Source organism: Chelonus insularis, unplaced genomic scaffold (genome assembly GCF_013357705.1).
Source record: "Chelonus insularis isolate UGA/USDA-ARS -01 unplaced genomic scaffold, ASM1335770v1 contig_568_pilon, whole genome shotgun sequence".
In the NCBI taxonomy this organism is placed as follows: domain Eukaryota; kingdom Metazoa; phylum Arthropoda; class Insecta; order Hymenoptera; family Braconidae; genus Chelonus; species Chelonus insularis.
Window position 1 is genome coordinate 397,915 of NW_023276647.1, and position 18,099 is coordinate 416,013.

Genomic DNA, 18,099 nt, shown 5'->3' on the forward strand with positions numbered 1-18,099 from the left:
AGTGGAAGGATTCCGTGAGTTATCAGACGACAGTGATGAGCCAACCGGTCGGTAAGACGGTAAAAGGAGATAAAGACAGCCGGGCAGCACCACAAACCCACGACCCGGACGATTCTACTTGCACTGACGTTCGCAAAATTTCACTATATGACTGTATCTGCTTAACTGATTAATATAAACTTTTAGTCTCTCTTTTTGTAACTTTGTAGTAGATAATTTTATTAATTAAACCAATAAATTGCCATAAATAATCCAGAAAAAAAAAAGAATGAAAATGAAGTAAAGTTCCACTTTTCAACAAAATGAAAGTATAATTCTTAGAGACATAAAAAATGAAGGCTAAATACTCTCTATATCACACTTTCTTTATCACTATGTGCACCGGCGCACGTATACCTTCGTTTCGGAAGAAAATAAAATCATAAAAAAATTAACTGCACTTGATAATAGTTAATGCACCTGACACCCAACACACGAACCTGTCGCACGTTTTCTTCCAATAATTATTCTTTACTTTTTTCTTTTTTTCTTATTATATTTCATTCACAGCCGCGATACTTGCCGGTATAAGAGAATTTCTTTTGTTACTTCAAATTTCCAAATTCCATCTTTCGTATTCAGTTCAGTTTCCAGGCACACCATCATGATAATTCATGCCTTGGAGCAATCAGCCTGCCGGTTAGTATTTTTTTATTAGCCTGGATTAGCATTTATTTTATCAGAGTCCTTTGTACTATCACGTATACAATTTTTAACAGAGGCTCAATACTTTTCACGAGCCATACTACTATCACCCTTGTTCATATTCTCAATTCAAAACCCGGCAGGCTTTCCTCAACCAACTCGTTGTTCTGACGAACTTGGTTTGTGCTCACCCACACACGACAGTGCCGATCCGTGCCGTGATGTCGACCGACGAAGACTGCCAGCTTCACGAGTACTGTCGCTTCCCACTGCCTTCGTCTTCACTCTTCTGGTCGCTCGAGTCGCCCTCGCTTGCGCCAGATCTCCCTGGCCTCGCTCTCTCACTCAGTAGTGTCTTTCTACCTCATTTTCCCTCCTTCTCTCTGCGCGCTGACTTCATTCTCCCTCTCTCTCTTTCTCTCGTACTCCTTATTTCTACCTCTACAATATTCGTTCTTTACCAACTTCTTTAGCAAACTCTCTGTCTCTCTCAATCTCTGTACCCTTTCTCTGTATTGCCAAAGTCGTTCTTCGTTTCAATAAATCCACGTTTCTTCGTCAATTTCTTTATCCTGAACGTCTTATATATCCCGTGAAATATTTTTCGACAGAATATATTCCCTACAATACAACAATCAGGCAACTCGGCTTACAGCTGACCGGCCGGTTCATGGTGTTCGGTTAATAGCCATAGTTCGTGCCATGACTCCCCAAACCACCGCTTGTACCGGCTTCGACTCACTTCGACATCATTCGGTTACATTCGTGGCCTTTTGTAAGCAACACCGTGAATCCAACACCAAGAACCCCGACTCAATAATCCACCGAACCTTGAAGAGTTTCACTCTACGGAAATTTCCATCCCCTAGTTTTTGCCTTTACTACCAAAGGGGTGGCCTTTGTTCTCTTTGTTTTTCGAGCCCTTTCAAATTTGCCGGAATGCATGACTTAATTCACAGAATTTTTATCGAAAACCCAAATGATTGTTGTAAAACAACGGATATATCAATCAACTAACTACAAATAATTATGACTAAATATTTAAAACAATTATCTATTTTTATGCATGTTTAGTCTCAGTTTAATGTTATTCAAATAAAGCATGAAAATTATTGTAACAAATAATTCATTTACTCTAGCAATAATTAATTTTTAATAAAACAATTTAAACTGATACATTTATAAATGTAGTATACATTTATGTTATTTATTTGCTGATGAAAAAATAATAACAAATATTCTCAAAGTGCATTTGACGATAAATTTGTCGTTTAAATTATCTCTGTTACACAGGCATTATCATCATCTTGTTTCCGCTCCGATTATAAATGCCAAACCTCGCCTCATGGCTACACACATCATCATCATCACCATCATCACATCGTTCAGGATGAAAAAAAAAATAAAAAAATGAAAGATTTATGTGTGAAAAACGACAAGTAAAAGTACTAACAAATAATAGAAATGGTTGTAATAAAATATGAAAGTGAAAAGCAACTTTCTAAGGGTCATGATTGAAAATGGTGAAAGAAGAGTCCTAATACGTTCAATACTTGAAACAACATGTGACTATCAATGTGTAAAAATGTCATTTACTAGTGTTACTACGATAATCATTGAACGATATTCTTTTTTATTTCTAGAAAGATACTGTGACAAGTAGTCTATCGAATACGGAAAAAAATAATTAAAATTAATCATGATATTTTTGATGATAAATAGCAGGTGGCAACACGCTTCATGTTGACCCAAGTAAAGATAGTGAATAATTATAATGAACAAAGGCATGAACAGTAGTACATACATATATAAGTAATATAATGTAACTGAAAATGTAATCGATTGCGATATTTTATATAGGCAAGTTACCACCCTTAGTAGCTGAATAGTTACGATCCTGGTTGGGTCGAACAGTGCTCGGACGTTTCCGGCTGTACGTGGCCGTACTCGACCTCCTTCTTGATAGCCGAGTAGCAACGAAGGTAGTCGAATACAGCCGATTGACAACGAGTCATGCACATCGTCGAGGAGCTAAGGGGATTCGCGCATGTGCGACATAAGCAGCATGAGACGACCCGCTGGTGGTTTTTCGCTCGATTGCCGACCCGGTCGCTCGGTCGATCTGCACGAATGTCGAGTCTCATCAAGTCTGTACGCACTGACGTGCAAAATAAAAGAGAATGAAGAATGCGAATAATAAAAAAGGGAGATATATTAAAAAGGTATAGAGAACGGGAGGAGAGTTGAGGGGGAGGTTCGGGTGGTCTGCGTGAAGGGCAAACTCTGACCAAACGCCGCTATGAGTTATTGAAAAAAACACTTTTTAAATGATATATTACTGTATGGACGCGAATATATCGTTGCAAAAATTGTACTCGGACAGGCTGCATTGGAGTTGGGATATTGCGAAATTTATAAATGGGTTTAAATATTGAGGAAAAATTTATATGATAAATGACTGTGTGCTACCATCAGGGATAAGAATAATATTCGAACAAGGAATTAGCATTTTGTGGTAACAAAATAAATAGAAATAATATATTATCTCTCTTTGTCACTCTAGAGTTGGCAGATGAGTCTAAACATCTTTCGTTAATCGCAACAATTTACATCGAAGCGTAGACCTTTGTCAGCGTGATCGTAAATTACAAATTCCTACGCTCAGTGTACCAATGAGTGTGCTATATCACACAGGTTACAGAAACTCACTAGAGGCATTTGATGAGCGAAACGCACCCCAAAATATCCAATCCCCCATTTACTCGTGGCCACTGCGTGTTCGCGAGTACTATATATTCCAATGCGCGAATAAACACGTCACATCTTTCTCTTTTCCTCACTTGTATAGGCCACGCATCCCCGGGAATAGGTGAGACGAGTTCGCGGAAACGCACCCGGGGGCTAATTTCTATGGAGACGAGCCCGGCGAGACATCAGAATGGAACTGGTACTTGTGTTCTCTCTCTCTCTCTCTCTCTCTCTCTTTCACTCTCTTACTCTCACTCTCTCTCCGGTCGATCGATACTTGGACGAAAAGAACGTGAGCCAGTGGCTCAACTCAACTCACTCGTGCATTCTCCACACCCACCCTCACGATTTCGATCCGTCGATCAGTACTTAAAAATTCGGTATGCGATCATCTGACAATAATGGCGGATACGCTTAGGAAAACTTATATAATGTAATCGCGTATAGCTATGTGCCGTTCATACAAGTACAATATATATATATATATCTATACATATAGACAATAATCAAGTCAACTTTTCTATGTGCAGGAAAAAAGACAATGGGCTATATTAAAAAAAAAGGAAGAGAGGTCACTATACCCGCGTGCAGTCGACTATAATTCCCGTCAAACGGGCATGGCGATAATCAAAGGCACGATCTAATTAGGAGCAAAAGAGAAAGAAAGAGGAAGAATTATTGCTTGTCGTCTATTTTTAAACAATTTATATATACGCCTTGTATACAGCTGTATATCTGCGCACATAAATATAGCTATATTTCCAGAACGAATATACAGTCAAGCGTGTTACGCGATGTAGTGTGTACAGTGCTACGACAGTTTAAACGCCACTAAAATCTCACCCAACACATGCGTCACTGACGCAGATATGAACCTTGCAAAATGTATGATTTATCATCGGAAATACATCCATGTCGTATGGAGAACAAATTATTTTTCGGAATAGAACGAGGGACATCAACTATTAAAATACCACTTTTGTTCCCATCTTTCTAATACAACTCATTGTAATGCTTTTATTCTTTCCGAAACCTTTCTAGTAATATACTCTCATCTCTTCTATTGACAAGAAAAAAAAATTACTAATTGATGATAATTATTTTTCTTTCCAAGTATTTGTGTAAAACTTTTTTTTTTTTTCAATATGTAAATTAGCTACTGTATTATTTTTCTTATTTGTAGGAATAAAGTAATTTTTTTTAGCACTAATATTTTTGAGAATTTGTTATTATTTAATTTTCATGATTATATTATGTGATATGATTATTACAAAAAAATAACTTTACACTGAAAAGTTACTAAGAATTATCACTCTTTAAAAAATGACCAGTAATGAAACAAATACTTAAAAAATTAAACATTGTTGAAACTTAGCCACCGATAAAGACTATGTGTAATTCAATGATTAGTGATGTTATGTCATTCTGACCATGAGAGAAAAAAGCATGTAGAATTTCAAAAATTACAAGAAAAAGATAATTTATTATAAGTATTAAAAATGTTCAGGATTAAAAAAAATAAAAAAAAAAAGATAAAATGTGTCAACCGGATCATGCTAATAGCTAATATATTTATCCTATCAAAAATGTAAATTTATATTTATAGCATGTTTAGTTACGTATATAGAAATTATATAGTTAAAGAATACAAAAAATCTTTCAACTTAATGATAATAAACGATCTTGCGCCGTTATTGATTGGAGATAATCATACACGAGTATTTAATGAACACACGCGACGAAATAGCGTTGAAAAAAAAAATTCGATTAACCTGATAATTTGGTTCTTAACATCATCAATGATAAAGAAAACAGTTGACGAATATTACAGTTTAAATCAATCTCATTGATTTAAAGTATCTCGATTCAAATATCAATTTCTTCTGATCACTTATTTTTTTTTTTTCTTTTTTATATCAAAAAAAAAAAAGAAATCCAATCGATCTTAATGACAGTTTCTGTACGCTAATCAGTAGGAAGTACATTACAAGTTCATCCTTGAATAAAAATTATTTATTCCCGTCAATTTAATGCACATGAATGATAAATTCAAATTAATAATCGATTATCGATGACTTTTCGTTCTATCGAACACAAGAAAAAAAAAAAAAAATTTAATAAAATGAAATACATTACTTTTTTATCATAATTATTTCCAAATGGAGAATAAGTCATAATTAACAAGACATAAAATCAACTGGAGACTTTTTAGTACATAGTACATTAAACAAATATAGAAATGACATAAAGTTACGATGAAATCATTGTTTAAATTATAAATAATGAAATTATTAACAAGCAAATTCATTTTTTTTTAATATATATTTTATATAAATAAAGCCATCAAAAATGCATTAAAAAAAAAATAATAAATAGGAAACAAAATTAATCTGTTGAAAAATCATTAAAGTTATTAGTGCGCTGTTTAAAATTTTCCTCAGCAACTCATTTTCTTTTTTTTTCTTTCGTTGTAGAACGAAAATTAATTCTCCTCATTGTCGTTCCCCTCGGGTCTGATGTTACGTGAACGTGTGGCATACCACGAATATGTGCACACATTTCGATCTCACACCTACACTACTATCGTCCTCGAGAGATATATAATACACTATACATACTGAAGCTTTCGATCTCACTCGATTATGCCGGCAATGAGCCGTCGTTCTCAGATCATACATTTGTTCCTTGGTGAGTTAGTCGATGTGGATTATGTATACAAGTAACATTCGCGTATATCTCATTTCGCATAGGTACTTGATCAGATGACCTTGACCTTGAGAAGTGATTCTACCGTGACGATTAAGGATGCAAAAGATGCAACGTGATGAATCCCAGCAGCAGAATTGCGTGCATATCGTTGACATCTTAAAGATAATATAACTTAAACTCTATATACAATTGCCTCTCAATCACGTTTAAATAAAGACTCATCAATAAATCATCAATAATCATATTCTTCATATGCTAACGAAGACGACAAGAAATATTTTTATTACGTGGTTTATACCATATACGAATGCACGTGGCCAATGTATTTCGTGCATACACGACAAGAGCGTTAATGCTTTTGAAATTCATCCAGCGTAAACCATCGCGCGTATGCTTGGCAGTGACACTTCGTATGCTGGACAGACGTGCATATGCGTGACAGGTTTAAATATTATTAAACTCAATAAAGTTATAGCTTAGAGAAATGCTAATCAACATCTAAATTAATATTTTAATATTTAAATTTGTAAAAGTTATTAAATTTTTAAGTATATTAATTTAAATTAACAAAACAACAATTATTTAGCATGAATTTTAATTATTTTTTCATTTTCTGTAATTGAATGTATGTTTGATGTAATCCAAATTCTTATAGTCATAAAGAACAGTTTATAGTAAAAAAGGAAATGATTATTTCTTATGGAAAAAATGTTAAAAAAGAAGAAAAAAATTTTATTAAGTATTTATCTTTAAATTGTTTCTGTAACTTAATAAAATTTTATATCCATTAAAAATGCTTTCACGAAATATAAATAAATAAATAAAAAAAAAATTTCTCAAAAACTCGATAAATGTTTAAAATTCAAGTTAGAAAATAGAATATTTTAAAAATATTTTATATTCCACTACAAACATTAAATATTCAGATAATTGATTTACATACTCTATTGCATGTGTAAGAATATTAAAACATAAATACTGCATCAAAGTATTTTTTTTTTTCAGTTCACTTCAATACATACTTAGTAACTATTTTCAATTAGATTGAATATAAAAGAAAGAAGGCCAATATATTGTCTAATAAAATAATGGAATATTTATAAGGAATTTACAAAATACTTAATGATTTTGACAGAAAATCCATCAAGTGACTCTAACAACTAAAAATATCTCGGTGTCCTTAAGATAGCTGTATAAAACTCGTATCTTTCAACAAAAAGCAAAAAAAGTCCGAAGAAAGAAGACGTGGAGAAGATGCAGATGAAGAGAGAAAGTTGGACGCGTCTGAAGGTGGTCCGGACGTGTGCTACAAGCGACTCTATATGTGCGCAAGAGTGCGAGGGAGGTGCTCTCGAGGTCGATGGATTTAATTCAATCGATTAAGGCCAAAGGCTACGAACCTGGTATATATAGTACGCGCGAGCCATTACGCGGTGCGAGAGTCCAGGACCCCGACAAGTCGATGCAATAGTTGGAGAAAAAAAAAATAAATAAAAAAAAAGAGCCACAGAGAAAAGAAACTCAACGATAATTCACCGTTTACTCGTTTATACCATGAAAGCTAAGAAGTTCAACCAGAATTACCAATTTTTTGTGATACTCGTATTTTCCTTTTACATTAGTTTGAATTAACATTAATAGTAGGAAAAAAAAATCTTCACGTTATTATAAGGTGAGTGGTATGAGCTAGAGGTGGTATAGGTCTGGGTATTTGATGTACATATATGTTATGTACCTGCTAGACCATGTAATTCCGGGCGTACAGTATATACACCGTCATCGTATACACATGAGGGAGCGTTGAGGATCGGAGAAAGAGGAGAGATGATGCCATCGTGACACGGTAATTGCCACGAGCATAGCAGACACGAAAGTCCGTGAACGACACGACAATAGTAGAGGGGACAGACAGAGAAATACACGCCTTAGCGATATGAAATGTCTCAAAATCTGTCTTCTTTTCTTGCTTATCGTTCAACTCCATATACTCCAACACCTAAATCACATATACACACCACTTTCTTTTTCATTTTTCATCGAAAATTTACATATATTATTCTCGCCCTTAAACTCCGTCATATATATTCATCATTCTAATCAAAAAATCCATTTTTATTTTCATTCAAGTGTATAGACACTATTGTTTCAAAATTTATTTAATCATTAATATTAAAAATTATTCAAAGATACTTGGATCTGCAAATGTACATTTCTTTCAACTTTATATTTAAATGGGACAATTTTATTTTATTTTTAAAAATAATTATTTTGATTATAAATTATTGATTTTAAAAGAAACTGGTGGTTCTTTGAAGACAGGTGTATTAATGGAAAATTTTGGAGTAATTTTAGCTCCAAAAGAATTTATTCAATAAAAATTATCACTTATTCAAGATATTTTAAACGTTAAATAAGAATTAAATGGATTTAAATGAGAATTTATTTTTTATTATTAAAAAAATAACAAAGAAATCCCAAGTAGACGTGTTTTTATTACTTTTTTTTTTCTTTTTTATTCTCTTGAGCAAAATCTTTACGCGTCAGTTCTTTAGAGAATATATCGCATGACGAAACGAGTGTATTACACTTTTAGACTGTAGACGAGTGAGTCAAGTGTAGTGAAAAATTCTCCAAAATTCGTAGGATTTCTTTAAGCCCAGTTAACTTCCTCCCCATTTGGTTATCGATCTCTGCAGTGGATAGGAAAAGAGGGTAACGGAATCAAGCGTCGTGTCAACGGAAATGGAATAGCAAATCGAAAGATCGTGAAAGATCGGTGTAAGATATACGAAGATAGAGATGGATCCTTGTTGACGTGGGCCCAGAGAGATTGGAAAAACGGAAGTGGTATAATTTCCCGACAACGAAGAAGCTATAGGGGAAGTTATGACAGAGACAGGAAAAAAAAGACACATTTTCAAAGATAGGAAGAGACAAGTTCATAGACGCCAAGTTGATTCTTTTCTGGTTTCACGTAGCAACAAGAGGATTTTCGACCCCATTCGATTGTTTCTTCATGCCCTAGCTATCTTGCACTCTTTACTCCTGTTATATGTAACCTTCTCGTGCTCTATCTCATGTCTGAATATTTATTTCCTATTTTTCTTTCAAGATTTCAACATTTACGTGAGAATTGAAAAAATTCTAACTAGATATTTTCTTACTTATTTGCATCATATCTGTGGCTGTAGGAAATATAATTTTCTCGACAGGAAGAATTTTTTAAATCACAAAAATTGTAAGAAATTCAAGAAAATATTCTTTTTTTTTAGATCAAATTACATTCCAACTGGAATTTTTATTCATTTGTTTTAGAAAAAAATTTAATTAACCGTAGTATAAAATGCCACTTTGAATAATTACAAAAAAAAAAGTATAATTAGAATTTTTCTTTATTTCAATTTATTTTCGAGTCGTTACTTTAGGTAATTTCATCAGCAAAACATGACAGATTAATACATTTTTTATGAGATATATATGTATAAAACAATTTTATATTTCAACTTTTTTATCAATGAATGAAACTTATTTTTTTTATGAAAAATAATTGTTATTTTATTGTAGATAAAAGTGTTATTTGAAAAAAATGTCAATAAAATGATTATATGACCTAAAAAGTATTTAATTAAGAAAGAGAATACCGAACCAGTTTTCTTACATTAATCCCTTCAATTCAAATCATTTGATAAATTAATTTTCCCCTCAACGTGAACTATGAGCAGAAGAAATTTTTTATAATCTTGTAATTTATATAAATTAATATATCTTATGAAATTACAGATATGATTGTGATTTATTCCAATATTAATAAATTGATCATATTATTATTATTATTATTAATGATCAAAGATATAAAATGCAACAATGTATTTTTTAATAGAATTTTTTTCTGCATCTATCAAACAGTGGGCTCTTATCCAAGGTGTCAGACTTGAGCTGATAATAATTTTAATCACATCAAAGCTTAACAACGTATCAAGTTGCTTTAAACAAGAGAGAGAGTATTTTAAAAAATTGTGATAAAAAAGTAATAATAATAAAAAATAAAAAGACAAGTTGGCTTAACGATGAGCAAAGAATTTTCTCCTTGAAAGCGTTGCGGAGAGAGATTAACGAGACATGGCGTCGGGACGATTCTCTCGGCAATAATTTTCCAAAGTATGTTCCAAAACGTAGGCTTTACAAAACCAAGTGGGATAAAGAAAAAAAAAAAATTTGAAATTGTGATGGCTACTGATCCTACATTTTCATTGGTTACTCCAACATTAAACCCAGAGCGGAATTTAAATTCTGTGGAATAAATACAACAAGAAGACAAAGCTGTGTGGAAATAAAACCGTAAAATAAATATAAATGCATATATACGAATGATTTTCCTCGGTAAATTGAGCATCACCGAGGGCAACTGTGGGTGCACTAACAAATAATCTTACGATTTAAAAAGATCTGATTCTAAGAAGGGGCAGATACAAGAGAGAAAGGAGAGCAATGTACGTCCAAGTGCACAGTCGTGAATCAAGGAAATCTATGCGTTCTTTCCAGCCAAAAGATTACCTCGTTGAATAAAAAAAAATCTTAGAGAAAAAATATATTTTGAGAGAGACAGCAAAAAGAAAAATTTACATTTTATTTAAATCCATTTTTTGTTTTACATAAAGTTAAATAAATTTATTTTACTTTTTTTTTCTTTACTGTTAAAATTTTATTTTTAAACATTACTATTATCTTGATCAAAGTATCTTTGACATGTAGCAGAGAGATTTTGAAATAGAAAAATAAACTTGTCTAGCTACTGTTGAATATTATTGAATATTGATCAATTTCGAAATAAAATGATTGATAATTAGAATAACCTTATAACTAAAAATAATTTAAAAGATCTATTGAAAAAAAAAATTTCCGCATTCTACGTATGTTCCTTTAACTAAAGGACAATTTCATTGAATAAAAAAAAAAAGCAAAATGACGAATACACTCAAAGTAATGAATAACAGAGAAAAAGTACATTGTATATAAATGTACATGTATATATAGTTGAAAAGCAGTTGTCCTTTACTCAAAATAGTTGATGTGAATAAAAATAAATAGGCTTTCTTACACATAAAATTTAAAATAAATATGTATCCGTCGATAAAGAGTGTTTTAATCTGACCTTGAATCACCTTCGTGACCTTCGTATGTAACGTATTATAATCAGGAAGTTATTAGTGATCAGCAGTGTGCCAAGATCGTGTCGATAGCATCCGGTATCACTATATATGTATGTATGTATTAAATATATATATAATAAATCTGTGTATATAAATATTCTTGAACTTGTAGCAAATGACACACGTGCAGACTATCATCGTAACTCAAACGATTTTGGGGTAGGTAATAGCATAGACGATTTACGATAAAACCATTGATTCCATGACCCAACTTATCTACGCTCTCCCCTAACATCTAATGACCCTCAAGGCCTGAGGGAAGAATGAAGAAGATAACGAGAAAATTTTCATAGTTATTCCGAAGAAAAAATAGCAAGACTCGTAGTCAGACTGGCTTTTCGAAATTGCATTCGACCGCTGTGGTGACCCGAGGCGTTTCTGGATCGTACGATGACGATGAGGCCAAGGAAAGGCATAAGAGAAGGTGTGGAGTGGAGAGAGAGGAACACTTGTGTACGTTAACTGAAAGAGAGAGAGAGAGAGAGGGAGACCAGGAGGAGAAGGAAGAGAAGACCAGGTTTACGAGGGTGGAGGAGAGGATTCAGTAGAAAAAGAAACTCTAGCAACTCTAGCTTGAGCTTGCCTCGGGAGAATAAGTCGTGGGGTCGATGAGGAACACAGTGGCACACCACTCGGGTAGTTGGCTTAGCTTTGAACGTGTGTTACTATGCTACAGTGCCGCCTTCTCGACGGACAACTGGTGAAACAACGAGAGTGGCGTCGAGGCGCCAAGCATAGCGGCGCCTACAAGAAAACTTTCAAAAAGTACTTGTTCAACAACAAACGCAACTACTTTGTTCACTTCTAATCTTAAAATTGCTTTGATAATTGTTCCATTATTATACTTTTTTATTCATGCCAAAGAGAAGGAAGTAATTATCTATGACGTAGTACAGTTGATTGTAGGGAATAGAGTAAAAAATTCTGAACGTTGAGAAAAATAGAGAAGATAATAGGGCTAAACTATAGCCTGTTCCCTGTTCATTTTGTCAAATTAAAAATAAAACACTTCCTAGTTCTTGGGTTTATTTTTTTTAACGTACTATTTGATCTCTGTTTGGATAATGGAGGAATGTAAAGCCTCTAGAAATTGGCACCGTGACAGACACTCGAGTTGGGTATATCAATTTAGATACTCAAGAATATTTCGAATCACTGGCTTACGTGATAAACGTCAAGCGTGGTATGAAAAAATACACAACTTTTGCCAGTGAACAAGTGAATTTGTCTAAAAATAATTTTTTCATAATTTATTAAGTACTCTAAAGCTTTATGCTAAGCTAAATTAACTCCTGGGATGTTGGTGGAATATAATGAGTGATCTTTCTTATATCATGTCACAAGAGAATAAGTTTCATGACGTGTTCAATGTCTCACGATTCCCCATGTCCGCAAAAAAATAAAAAACAAAATAAAAATGAGGGAAGACTAAAATGACTCGACATCTGGCGCGAATGAGATACATGTGTCGAAATATATAAGTTTGAACATATCTCTGGCAATCACGTCGTCATCACACAAAGGATGACAAGAATGCAATGGTATAAATACCCAAACGTTGTAATAAGATGCTGTAATTACAAGTGGAACAAATTCGTTAACGGAAGTGTTAACAGTTAAAATATCCTCTTTATAATTTACCAAGAACAGAAGAAAGAGTTGACTACCTAGACGTAATTATACATTGCGTTAATAGCATAGATATGTGCGCACTATGAGCCACCTGCAAATGTCAATTCTTACCACGACTACTAGACTGAGACCAAACATTGCATATTAAAAGCTAATCACGATGCTTTACAACGCTCAATGTTTTCTTAATAACCGGGCCGCACAATTGCAAGAGTCAATGCAGACATCGTCAGTACGATACGTAATTTATACATGTACATATCGGATTATATTATGCTAATTGGTGATAATAATTGCGAGACAATAGTAACTTCATCTAGGATCACTGACCTTACGTCCTTGTAATTATCTCACTGATTTTTTATCGATCTAATATCGGGATATTATTATTAAGTTATAAATGTTTACTTACCACTACATTCAACTCCAATTTTTCCAGTACCCCAAATGTAATCTTCACCTGTGAAACATTTTATAAAAATTAGTACATTCTGTAAAAACATTATTATCGAATTATTACTTTTAAATAATCTATTGACTATTTGTACTTACAATGTAAGCACAACAGTGGCGTCACGAAGTAAACGTTGACCAGATTGTGTCTGAATTTATCAGTACCCGAATTTTTAGGTCCAACTGTTAAACATGAATTAATATTAATACATCAAGCAATCGATAAGAAATCTGTTATTTAAATAATAAAATTATCAGCTTACCATAAGGGCCATTGCTAAGTGTAACATATGACGACTCTTCTTCGTTGTGAGTATCTAGATGAGATAGATTTCCTTTCAGCATTAGGACTTCCGCTGATGTACCGTTAATTGCTACAAAATATTATGAGAAATTTTATCATTCCGTTATGAAAATTATATAAATTATAATATGGTAAATTAAAGTATAAAAAAAACTCATTAAAACTTGAATAATTACCAGGTACACGAGATTTCACGTTGACCACCCGGTTCACAACATGAAATGACTTATCTTTGCAGATAAAGATACTGCTGGGTGGATCAGAAAATACTTTTGTCTCTGGAAAAGGCTTTTGAATATCTCTTGATAAATATCTTTATATAATGCATCCTTTGGTCACAGATTCTCCATTATTTGTATAAAAATTGCGTTTCTGTTAATTATTAATCCTATATAGTCTTTATCATTGAAGAGATGAGTAATTATGGAAGATCTTCAACATGCTTTACTTTTAGAATTTTTTTCATCGACAGTATATGCTCAGTCTTCGAGTGAATCATTAGATTAATAATAAGCTGAGCAATAGCTCTAAATATTTAATACGTTATTTATGTAAAAGAAGCATTACAATTATTAATAATAATGATGATTATTATTATTATTAAAATACATGTATGGATAATACCATATCTGTTTTACTGCAATTGTAGCTTATCAGAGTCCCCTTCAGATTTTGATAAAAACGTTGGGTTATATTTATTAATCTTTCACGACAATTATTTAATAAATCCATACGACTTGTGAATATATCAGTGTCTCACTAAGTTTTCCCTTTTTTTTAAATTTAATTTTATCAATTTGCATCACAGATTGAACAGCTTTGTGAGACAATATCCTGGAAAATAAATAAAACCACAGGTTGTATTAAATAAATAATCATTTGCAATAAGGAAAAAAATTTTATAATTCAATTATACAAAAATTTTAATAAAGAATTTTTTTCACATTCAAAAAATATAAACCGACAGAAAAAAATACTTAACCAAAGCAATACAAGATGAGATGCATGTAAAAACATTTTTAGCTATAAAAATGATTATTAATATAAAAGAATAATGTTATAGCAAATTATAATGATTTAGGAATTTATCTATATCATAATTTGCACGGAAATTGATTTCCGTCACATGGCGGCGGATGCTACTAAAGGACCACGGCTTGAAAGAGTTGTAAATTTAGCAAATTTTAAATAAAAAATTAGCTAAGTCTATTTATCATCATTCTTAGCTCAATTGTTACTTCAATGATTAGATAATTTAGGGACTGATAGAGAAGAGGTTAATCAGTTGTGAAATATAAAATTCATACATCAAGCAAAACGACAAAAGAATAGCAGAGAATATTAGCGCAGGTGAAGGCTTGTTTTACAACTTACTTTCATTGATGCATTTTGCAACGTAGTTGAACATTCAAAGGCACACTTCTTCCTGGATTTAATAGACTTTTATTTAGATTATTGTATTAGCTTAATATCCCAGTGATAATAATTATTGTTTACCTTAATCACAACACAACGACAACTTTTAACCCATGGAAGGCAGCAAGAGTAACTGCGATTGATCATTAGATCACAAATATGTGTAGATGAAGCTTGAACGCTTTCTTCAACGCGTCTCTTTCAGGTTAGATTGACATAGCGTCTGATGGCGCTCTAATCACATTCCTACATTTATCTTGTGTCGGTAACTGTTTGTAATGAATTTTTCACAATTATACTCATCATATTTGTTTATAATTACTTAAAAAATTGATATACTCGATAAAAAACATTTATTATTGTTAAAAAATATTATGACTATAAAAATATAAATTTTAATATTTTTTTTATATTTACCATCAATCAACAATTTTACTCTGTTGATGAGTTTTTATGACGTGAAGAGACTACTGTCAAATTGTGTATATTTTGTATTGTTATTCGGTGTATAAATAAAAATAAAGGTTGTCATAAAAGACAATTTTTTAAATTAATGAATAATACATTTTTTTGACAATTGGATTGTCAATAATTGAAGTTAATAATTGTTTTGATTAATATTATTGTTTATAATGGTGAATCTATCAAAAGCTGAGTGTTCAATTTCCTCATGGTACCCAATATTTGTTAAGGATTCCTTAGATACTGAAATTCTTCCCATACCTGAAGATGTTTTAAAATATTTAGAAAGTGATCCTTTTATACTGCCAGTCGAAGTAACTGATAACAAAATTAGTCACTTAAAATGGGAAGACGGTTCTTCTGTAAATGATGACTCACAAGACGTAAATAAAATATATTTTTCCGTAATACTTTTTGATAAATGTATTTGTAAAATGTTTATTTTTAATGGTTTTTTTTTTCTTTTCAAGGACTCAGAAGCTCAGCCAACGTTTCCAGAATTCAGTAAAAAAATCCAGGATGTCATTGATGACTTTGGAGCAGTTTTTATTAAATCTAATTGGAGGACACCGTCTGTAAATATTTTATCAATTTATTCATTATCGATTACCTATCATACCTTACCTATTACTTAATAATGATGAATACTTTCGATAAAATTAATTCTACACTACATTCCTTCTTCACGTTTTTTTCTCTCTGAAAAATGTACTGTTTCAATTATTGCTACAAACTTGCTTTGAAGAATTTATTAATTATGTTTTAATTTCTATCATAATTACTTGATAAATTCAAGTAGATGATAATAAAAGTTATCTAAAATATTTCAAACTTTACTCATCTAATAAAATTCAAATGTAAGAATTTTGAATGAAAATAATATTTTTCTAGGATGCTATATGGGTAACAGCAACGAAAACTCTGAAATGTACATCACTCGAAGATATATATCTTCTTTTGAAAAGCTCAAACAAAATAGCTCGGGATATTACAGTTGCTAAGGAGCTTTTAGATGATACAAAAATTCAATCTTGTCTGGTATTAAAGAAATGGAGAGATATCAATCCGAGTACCGAATTTCGCTGTTTTGTAATAAAGAAAGAACTAGTCGGTAAGAACTATTCAATAAAAATAATTTCGAAAAATCCTACGTAAAAAAAATATTATAAATTCAATTTTTGTTTTAGGTATTTGCCAAAGAGATGTATCTCAGTATCATCAGTATATTGAGAATGAAAAATATAATATTCAAACTGATATTATCAGCTTATTCAGAGAACGCATAAAAAATCGGTTTAAATTAGACAATTGTTCGTATTAATAGTTCATTAATTATAGATAAAGATAAATCAAAGATAATGCAATAATGAATTTTAAATAATGTTAAAGATTCATTCGACGTCATCCGGTATAAAAAAGACAAAGTAAAGATAATAGATTTCGGCCTTCTGGATGAGTCAGCAACCAAAGGAACACTTTTTACTTACTCAGAATTACATAATTCGATAACCAATCCACCTGAGTTTCGTTTTATCGCAGAAGACATGGGGATTCAACCCAATACAAGTAATCATTTTATTGTGCCTAGAGAAATTAACGAATTCTTTTCATCCAATGACCCAGACTCTATGATTGATATGATAAGAAGGGTGAGACGTTTGATCAATATAATTTTTCATTATATCAGAGTCATTATCTATGTATAATATTATCATACTTTTTTATATTTCAGGCTGTAGAAAATCAACAAATTGAATGAATTGAACCTGATAAAAAATTAATTTTTCAACTTATTGTCTATTGAATACATCTGATTATTAAATGTATTAATGTGATTAATCAAGAACAAGAAAGTAAATGAAGTATTGGCTGAATAAAATATACTTGTTTTATAAATATCATGAAACAATTCTCTGTTTTCGAATTCCCACAGATATTTATTCATCAGGATGAACAAATGTGTAAATAAATCATATCATAGGAAGGGTGAGTAATAAAAGAAATTTCATTTGTATTGAATAAAAATAAAAAGCAGATTTAAATACAGAACTTTCATTTATATTCTGTCAGACCTTTTTTCTATTGATGCATTACATAAACTGATGAAACTATCCTACAGTTTTCAAAGAATTATAATATAATATTGCAATATTTGTCAGACCGCCTATCTTACCGAGCGACGTACCTTATATAGAAAATATGTCTCGTTTATGTACAATATGCAACCCTTAATACTTCCATTTGAAAAATGATTATTCTTGATATATGTAATTTCGGACAAGTATTCTTTCAACACACTGTACACGTCACATTCTCAGAGTATTAATTTTCTCTTTAATTATTATTATTAATAGCCAACCATATAATTGGATTATTTTGAAAGCTGCATAAGTTAAATACATCCTTTTATATATTTATTTTTCTTCCTCTTTATTGAAGCCATCTAAAAATTCATTCACTTAACTCTCTAATTTATTTATT

The 18,099-nt window shown here is 31.7% G+C and overlaps 2 protein-coding genes across 4 annotated transcripts in view; one reads left to right on the top strand and one right to left on the bottom strand.

Annotated features, from left to right (window-relative positions):
• The window catches only part of Pi3K21B (phosphatidylinositol 3-kinase regulatory subunit alpha), a 34,324-nt gene extending 18,944 nt beyond the window's left edge, over positions 1-15,380 (bottom strand). Inside the window, exons 1-6 of one of the 3 annotated variants that reach the window (XM_035088855.1) lie at positions 15,238-15,380; positions 15,115-15,166; positions 13,917-14,574; positions 13,700-13,810; positions 13,536-13,619; positions 13,396-13,443 (exon numbers count right to left, since the gene is read on the bottom strand). In XM_035088855.1, the coding sequence (XP_034944746.1) occupies positions 13,396-13,443; positions 13,536-13,619; positions 13,700-13,781 (214 nt within the window). In that variant the 5' untranslated portion in view covers positions 13,782-13,810; positions 13,917-14,574; positions 15,115-15,166; positions 15,238-15,380. Of the gene's footprint in view, positions 1-13,395; positions 13,444-13,535; positions 13,620-13,699; positions 13,811-13,916; positions 14,575-15,114 lie in introns of all 3 variants that reach the window. The other 2 variants (XM_035088854.1, XM_035088853.1) reach the window with 2 other exon arrangements.
• A 225-nt stretch (positions 15,381-15,605) lies between these two features.
• On the top strand, positions 15,606-17,497 carry LOC118070314 (cell division cycle protein 123 homolog). The gene is made up of 6 exons (XM_035088857.1): positions 15,606-16,001; positions 16,089-16,193; positions 16,510-16,729; positions 16,806-16,928; positions 17,008-17,267; positions 17,351-17,497. The coding sequence occupies exons 1-6, from the start codon at positions 15,789-15,791 to the stop codon at positions 17,375-17,377; spliced, it is 948 nt and encodes a 315-aa protein (XP_034944748.1). The 5' UTR covers positions 15,606-15,788; the 3' UTR covers positions 17,378-17,497.
• The last annotated feature ends 602 nt before the right edge of the window (positions 17,498-18,099 follow it).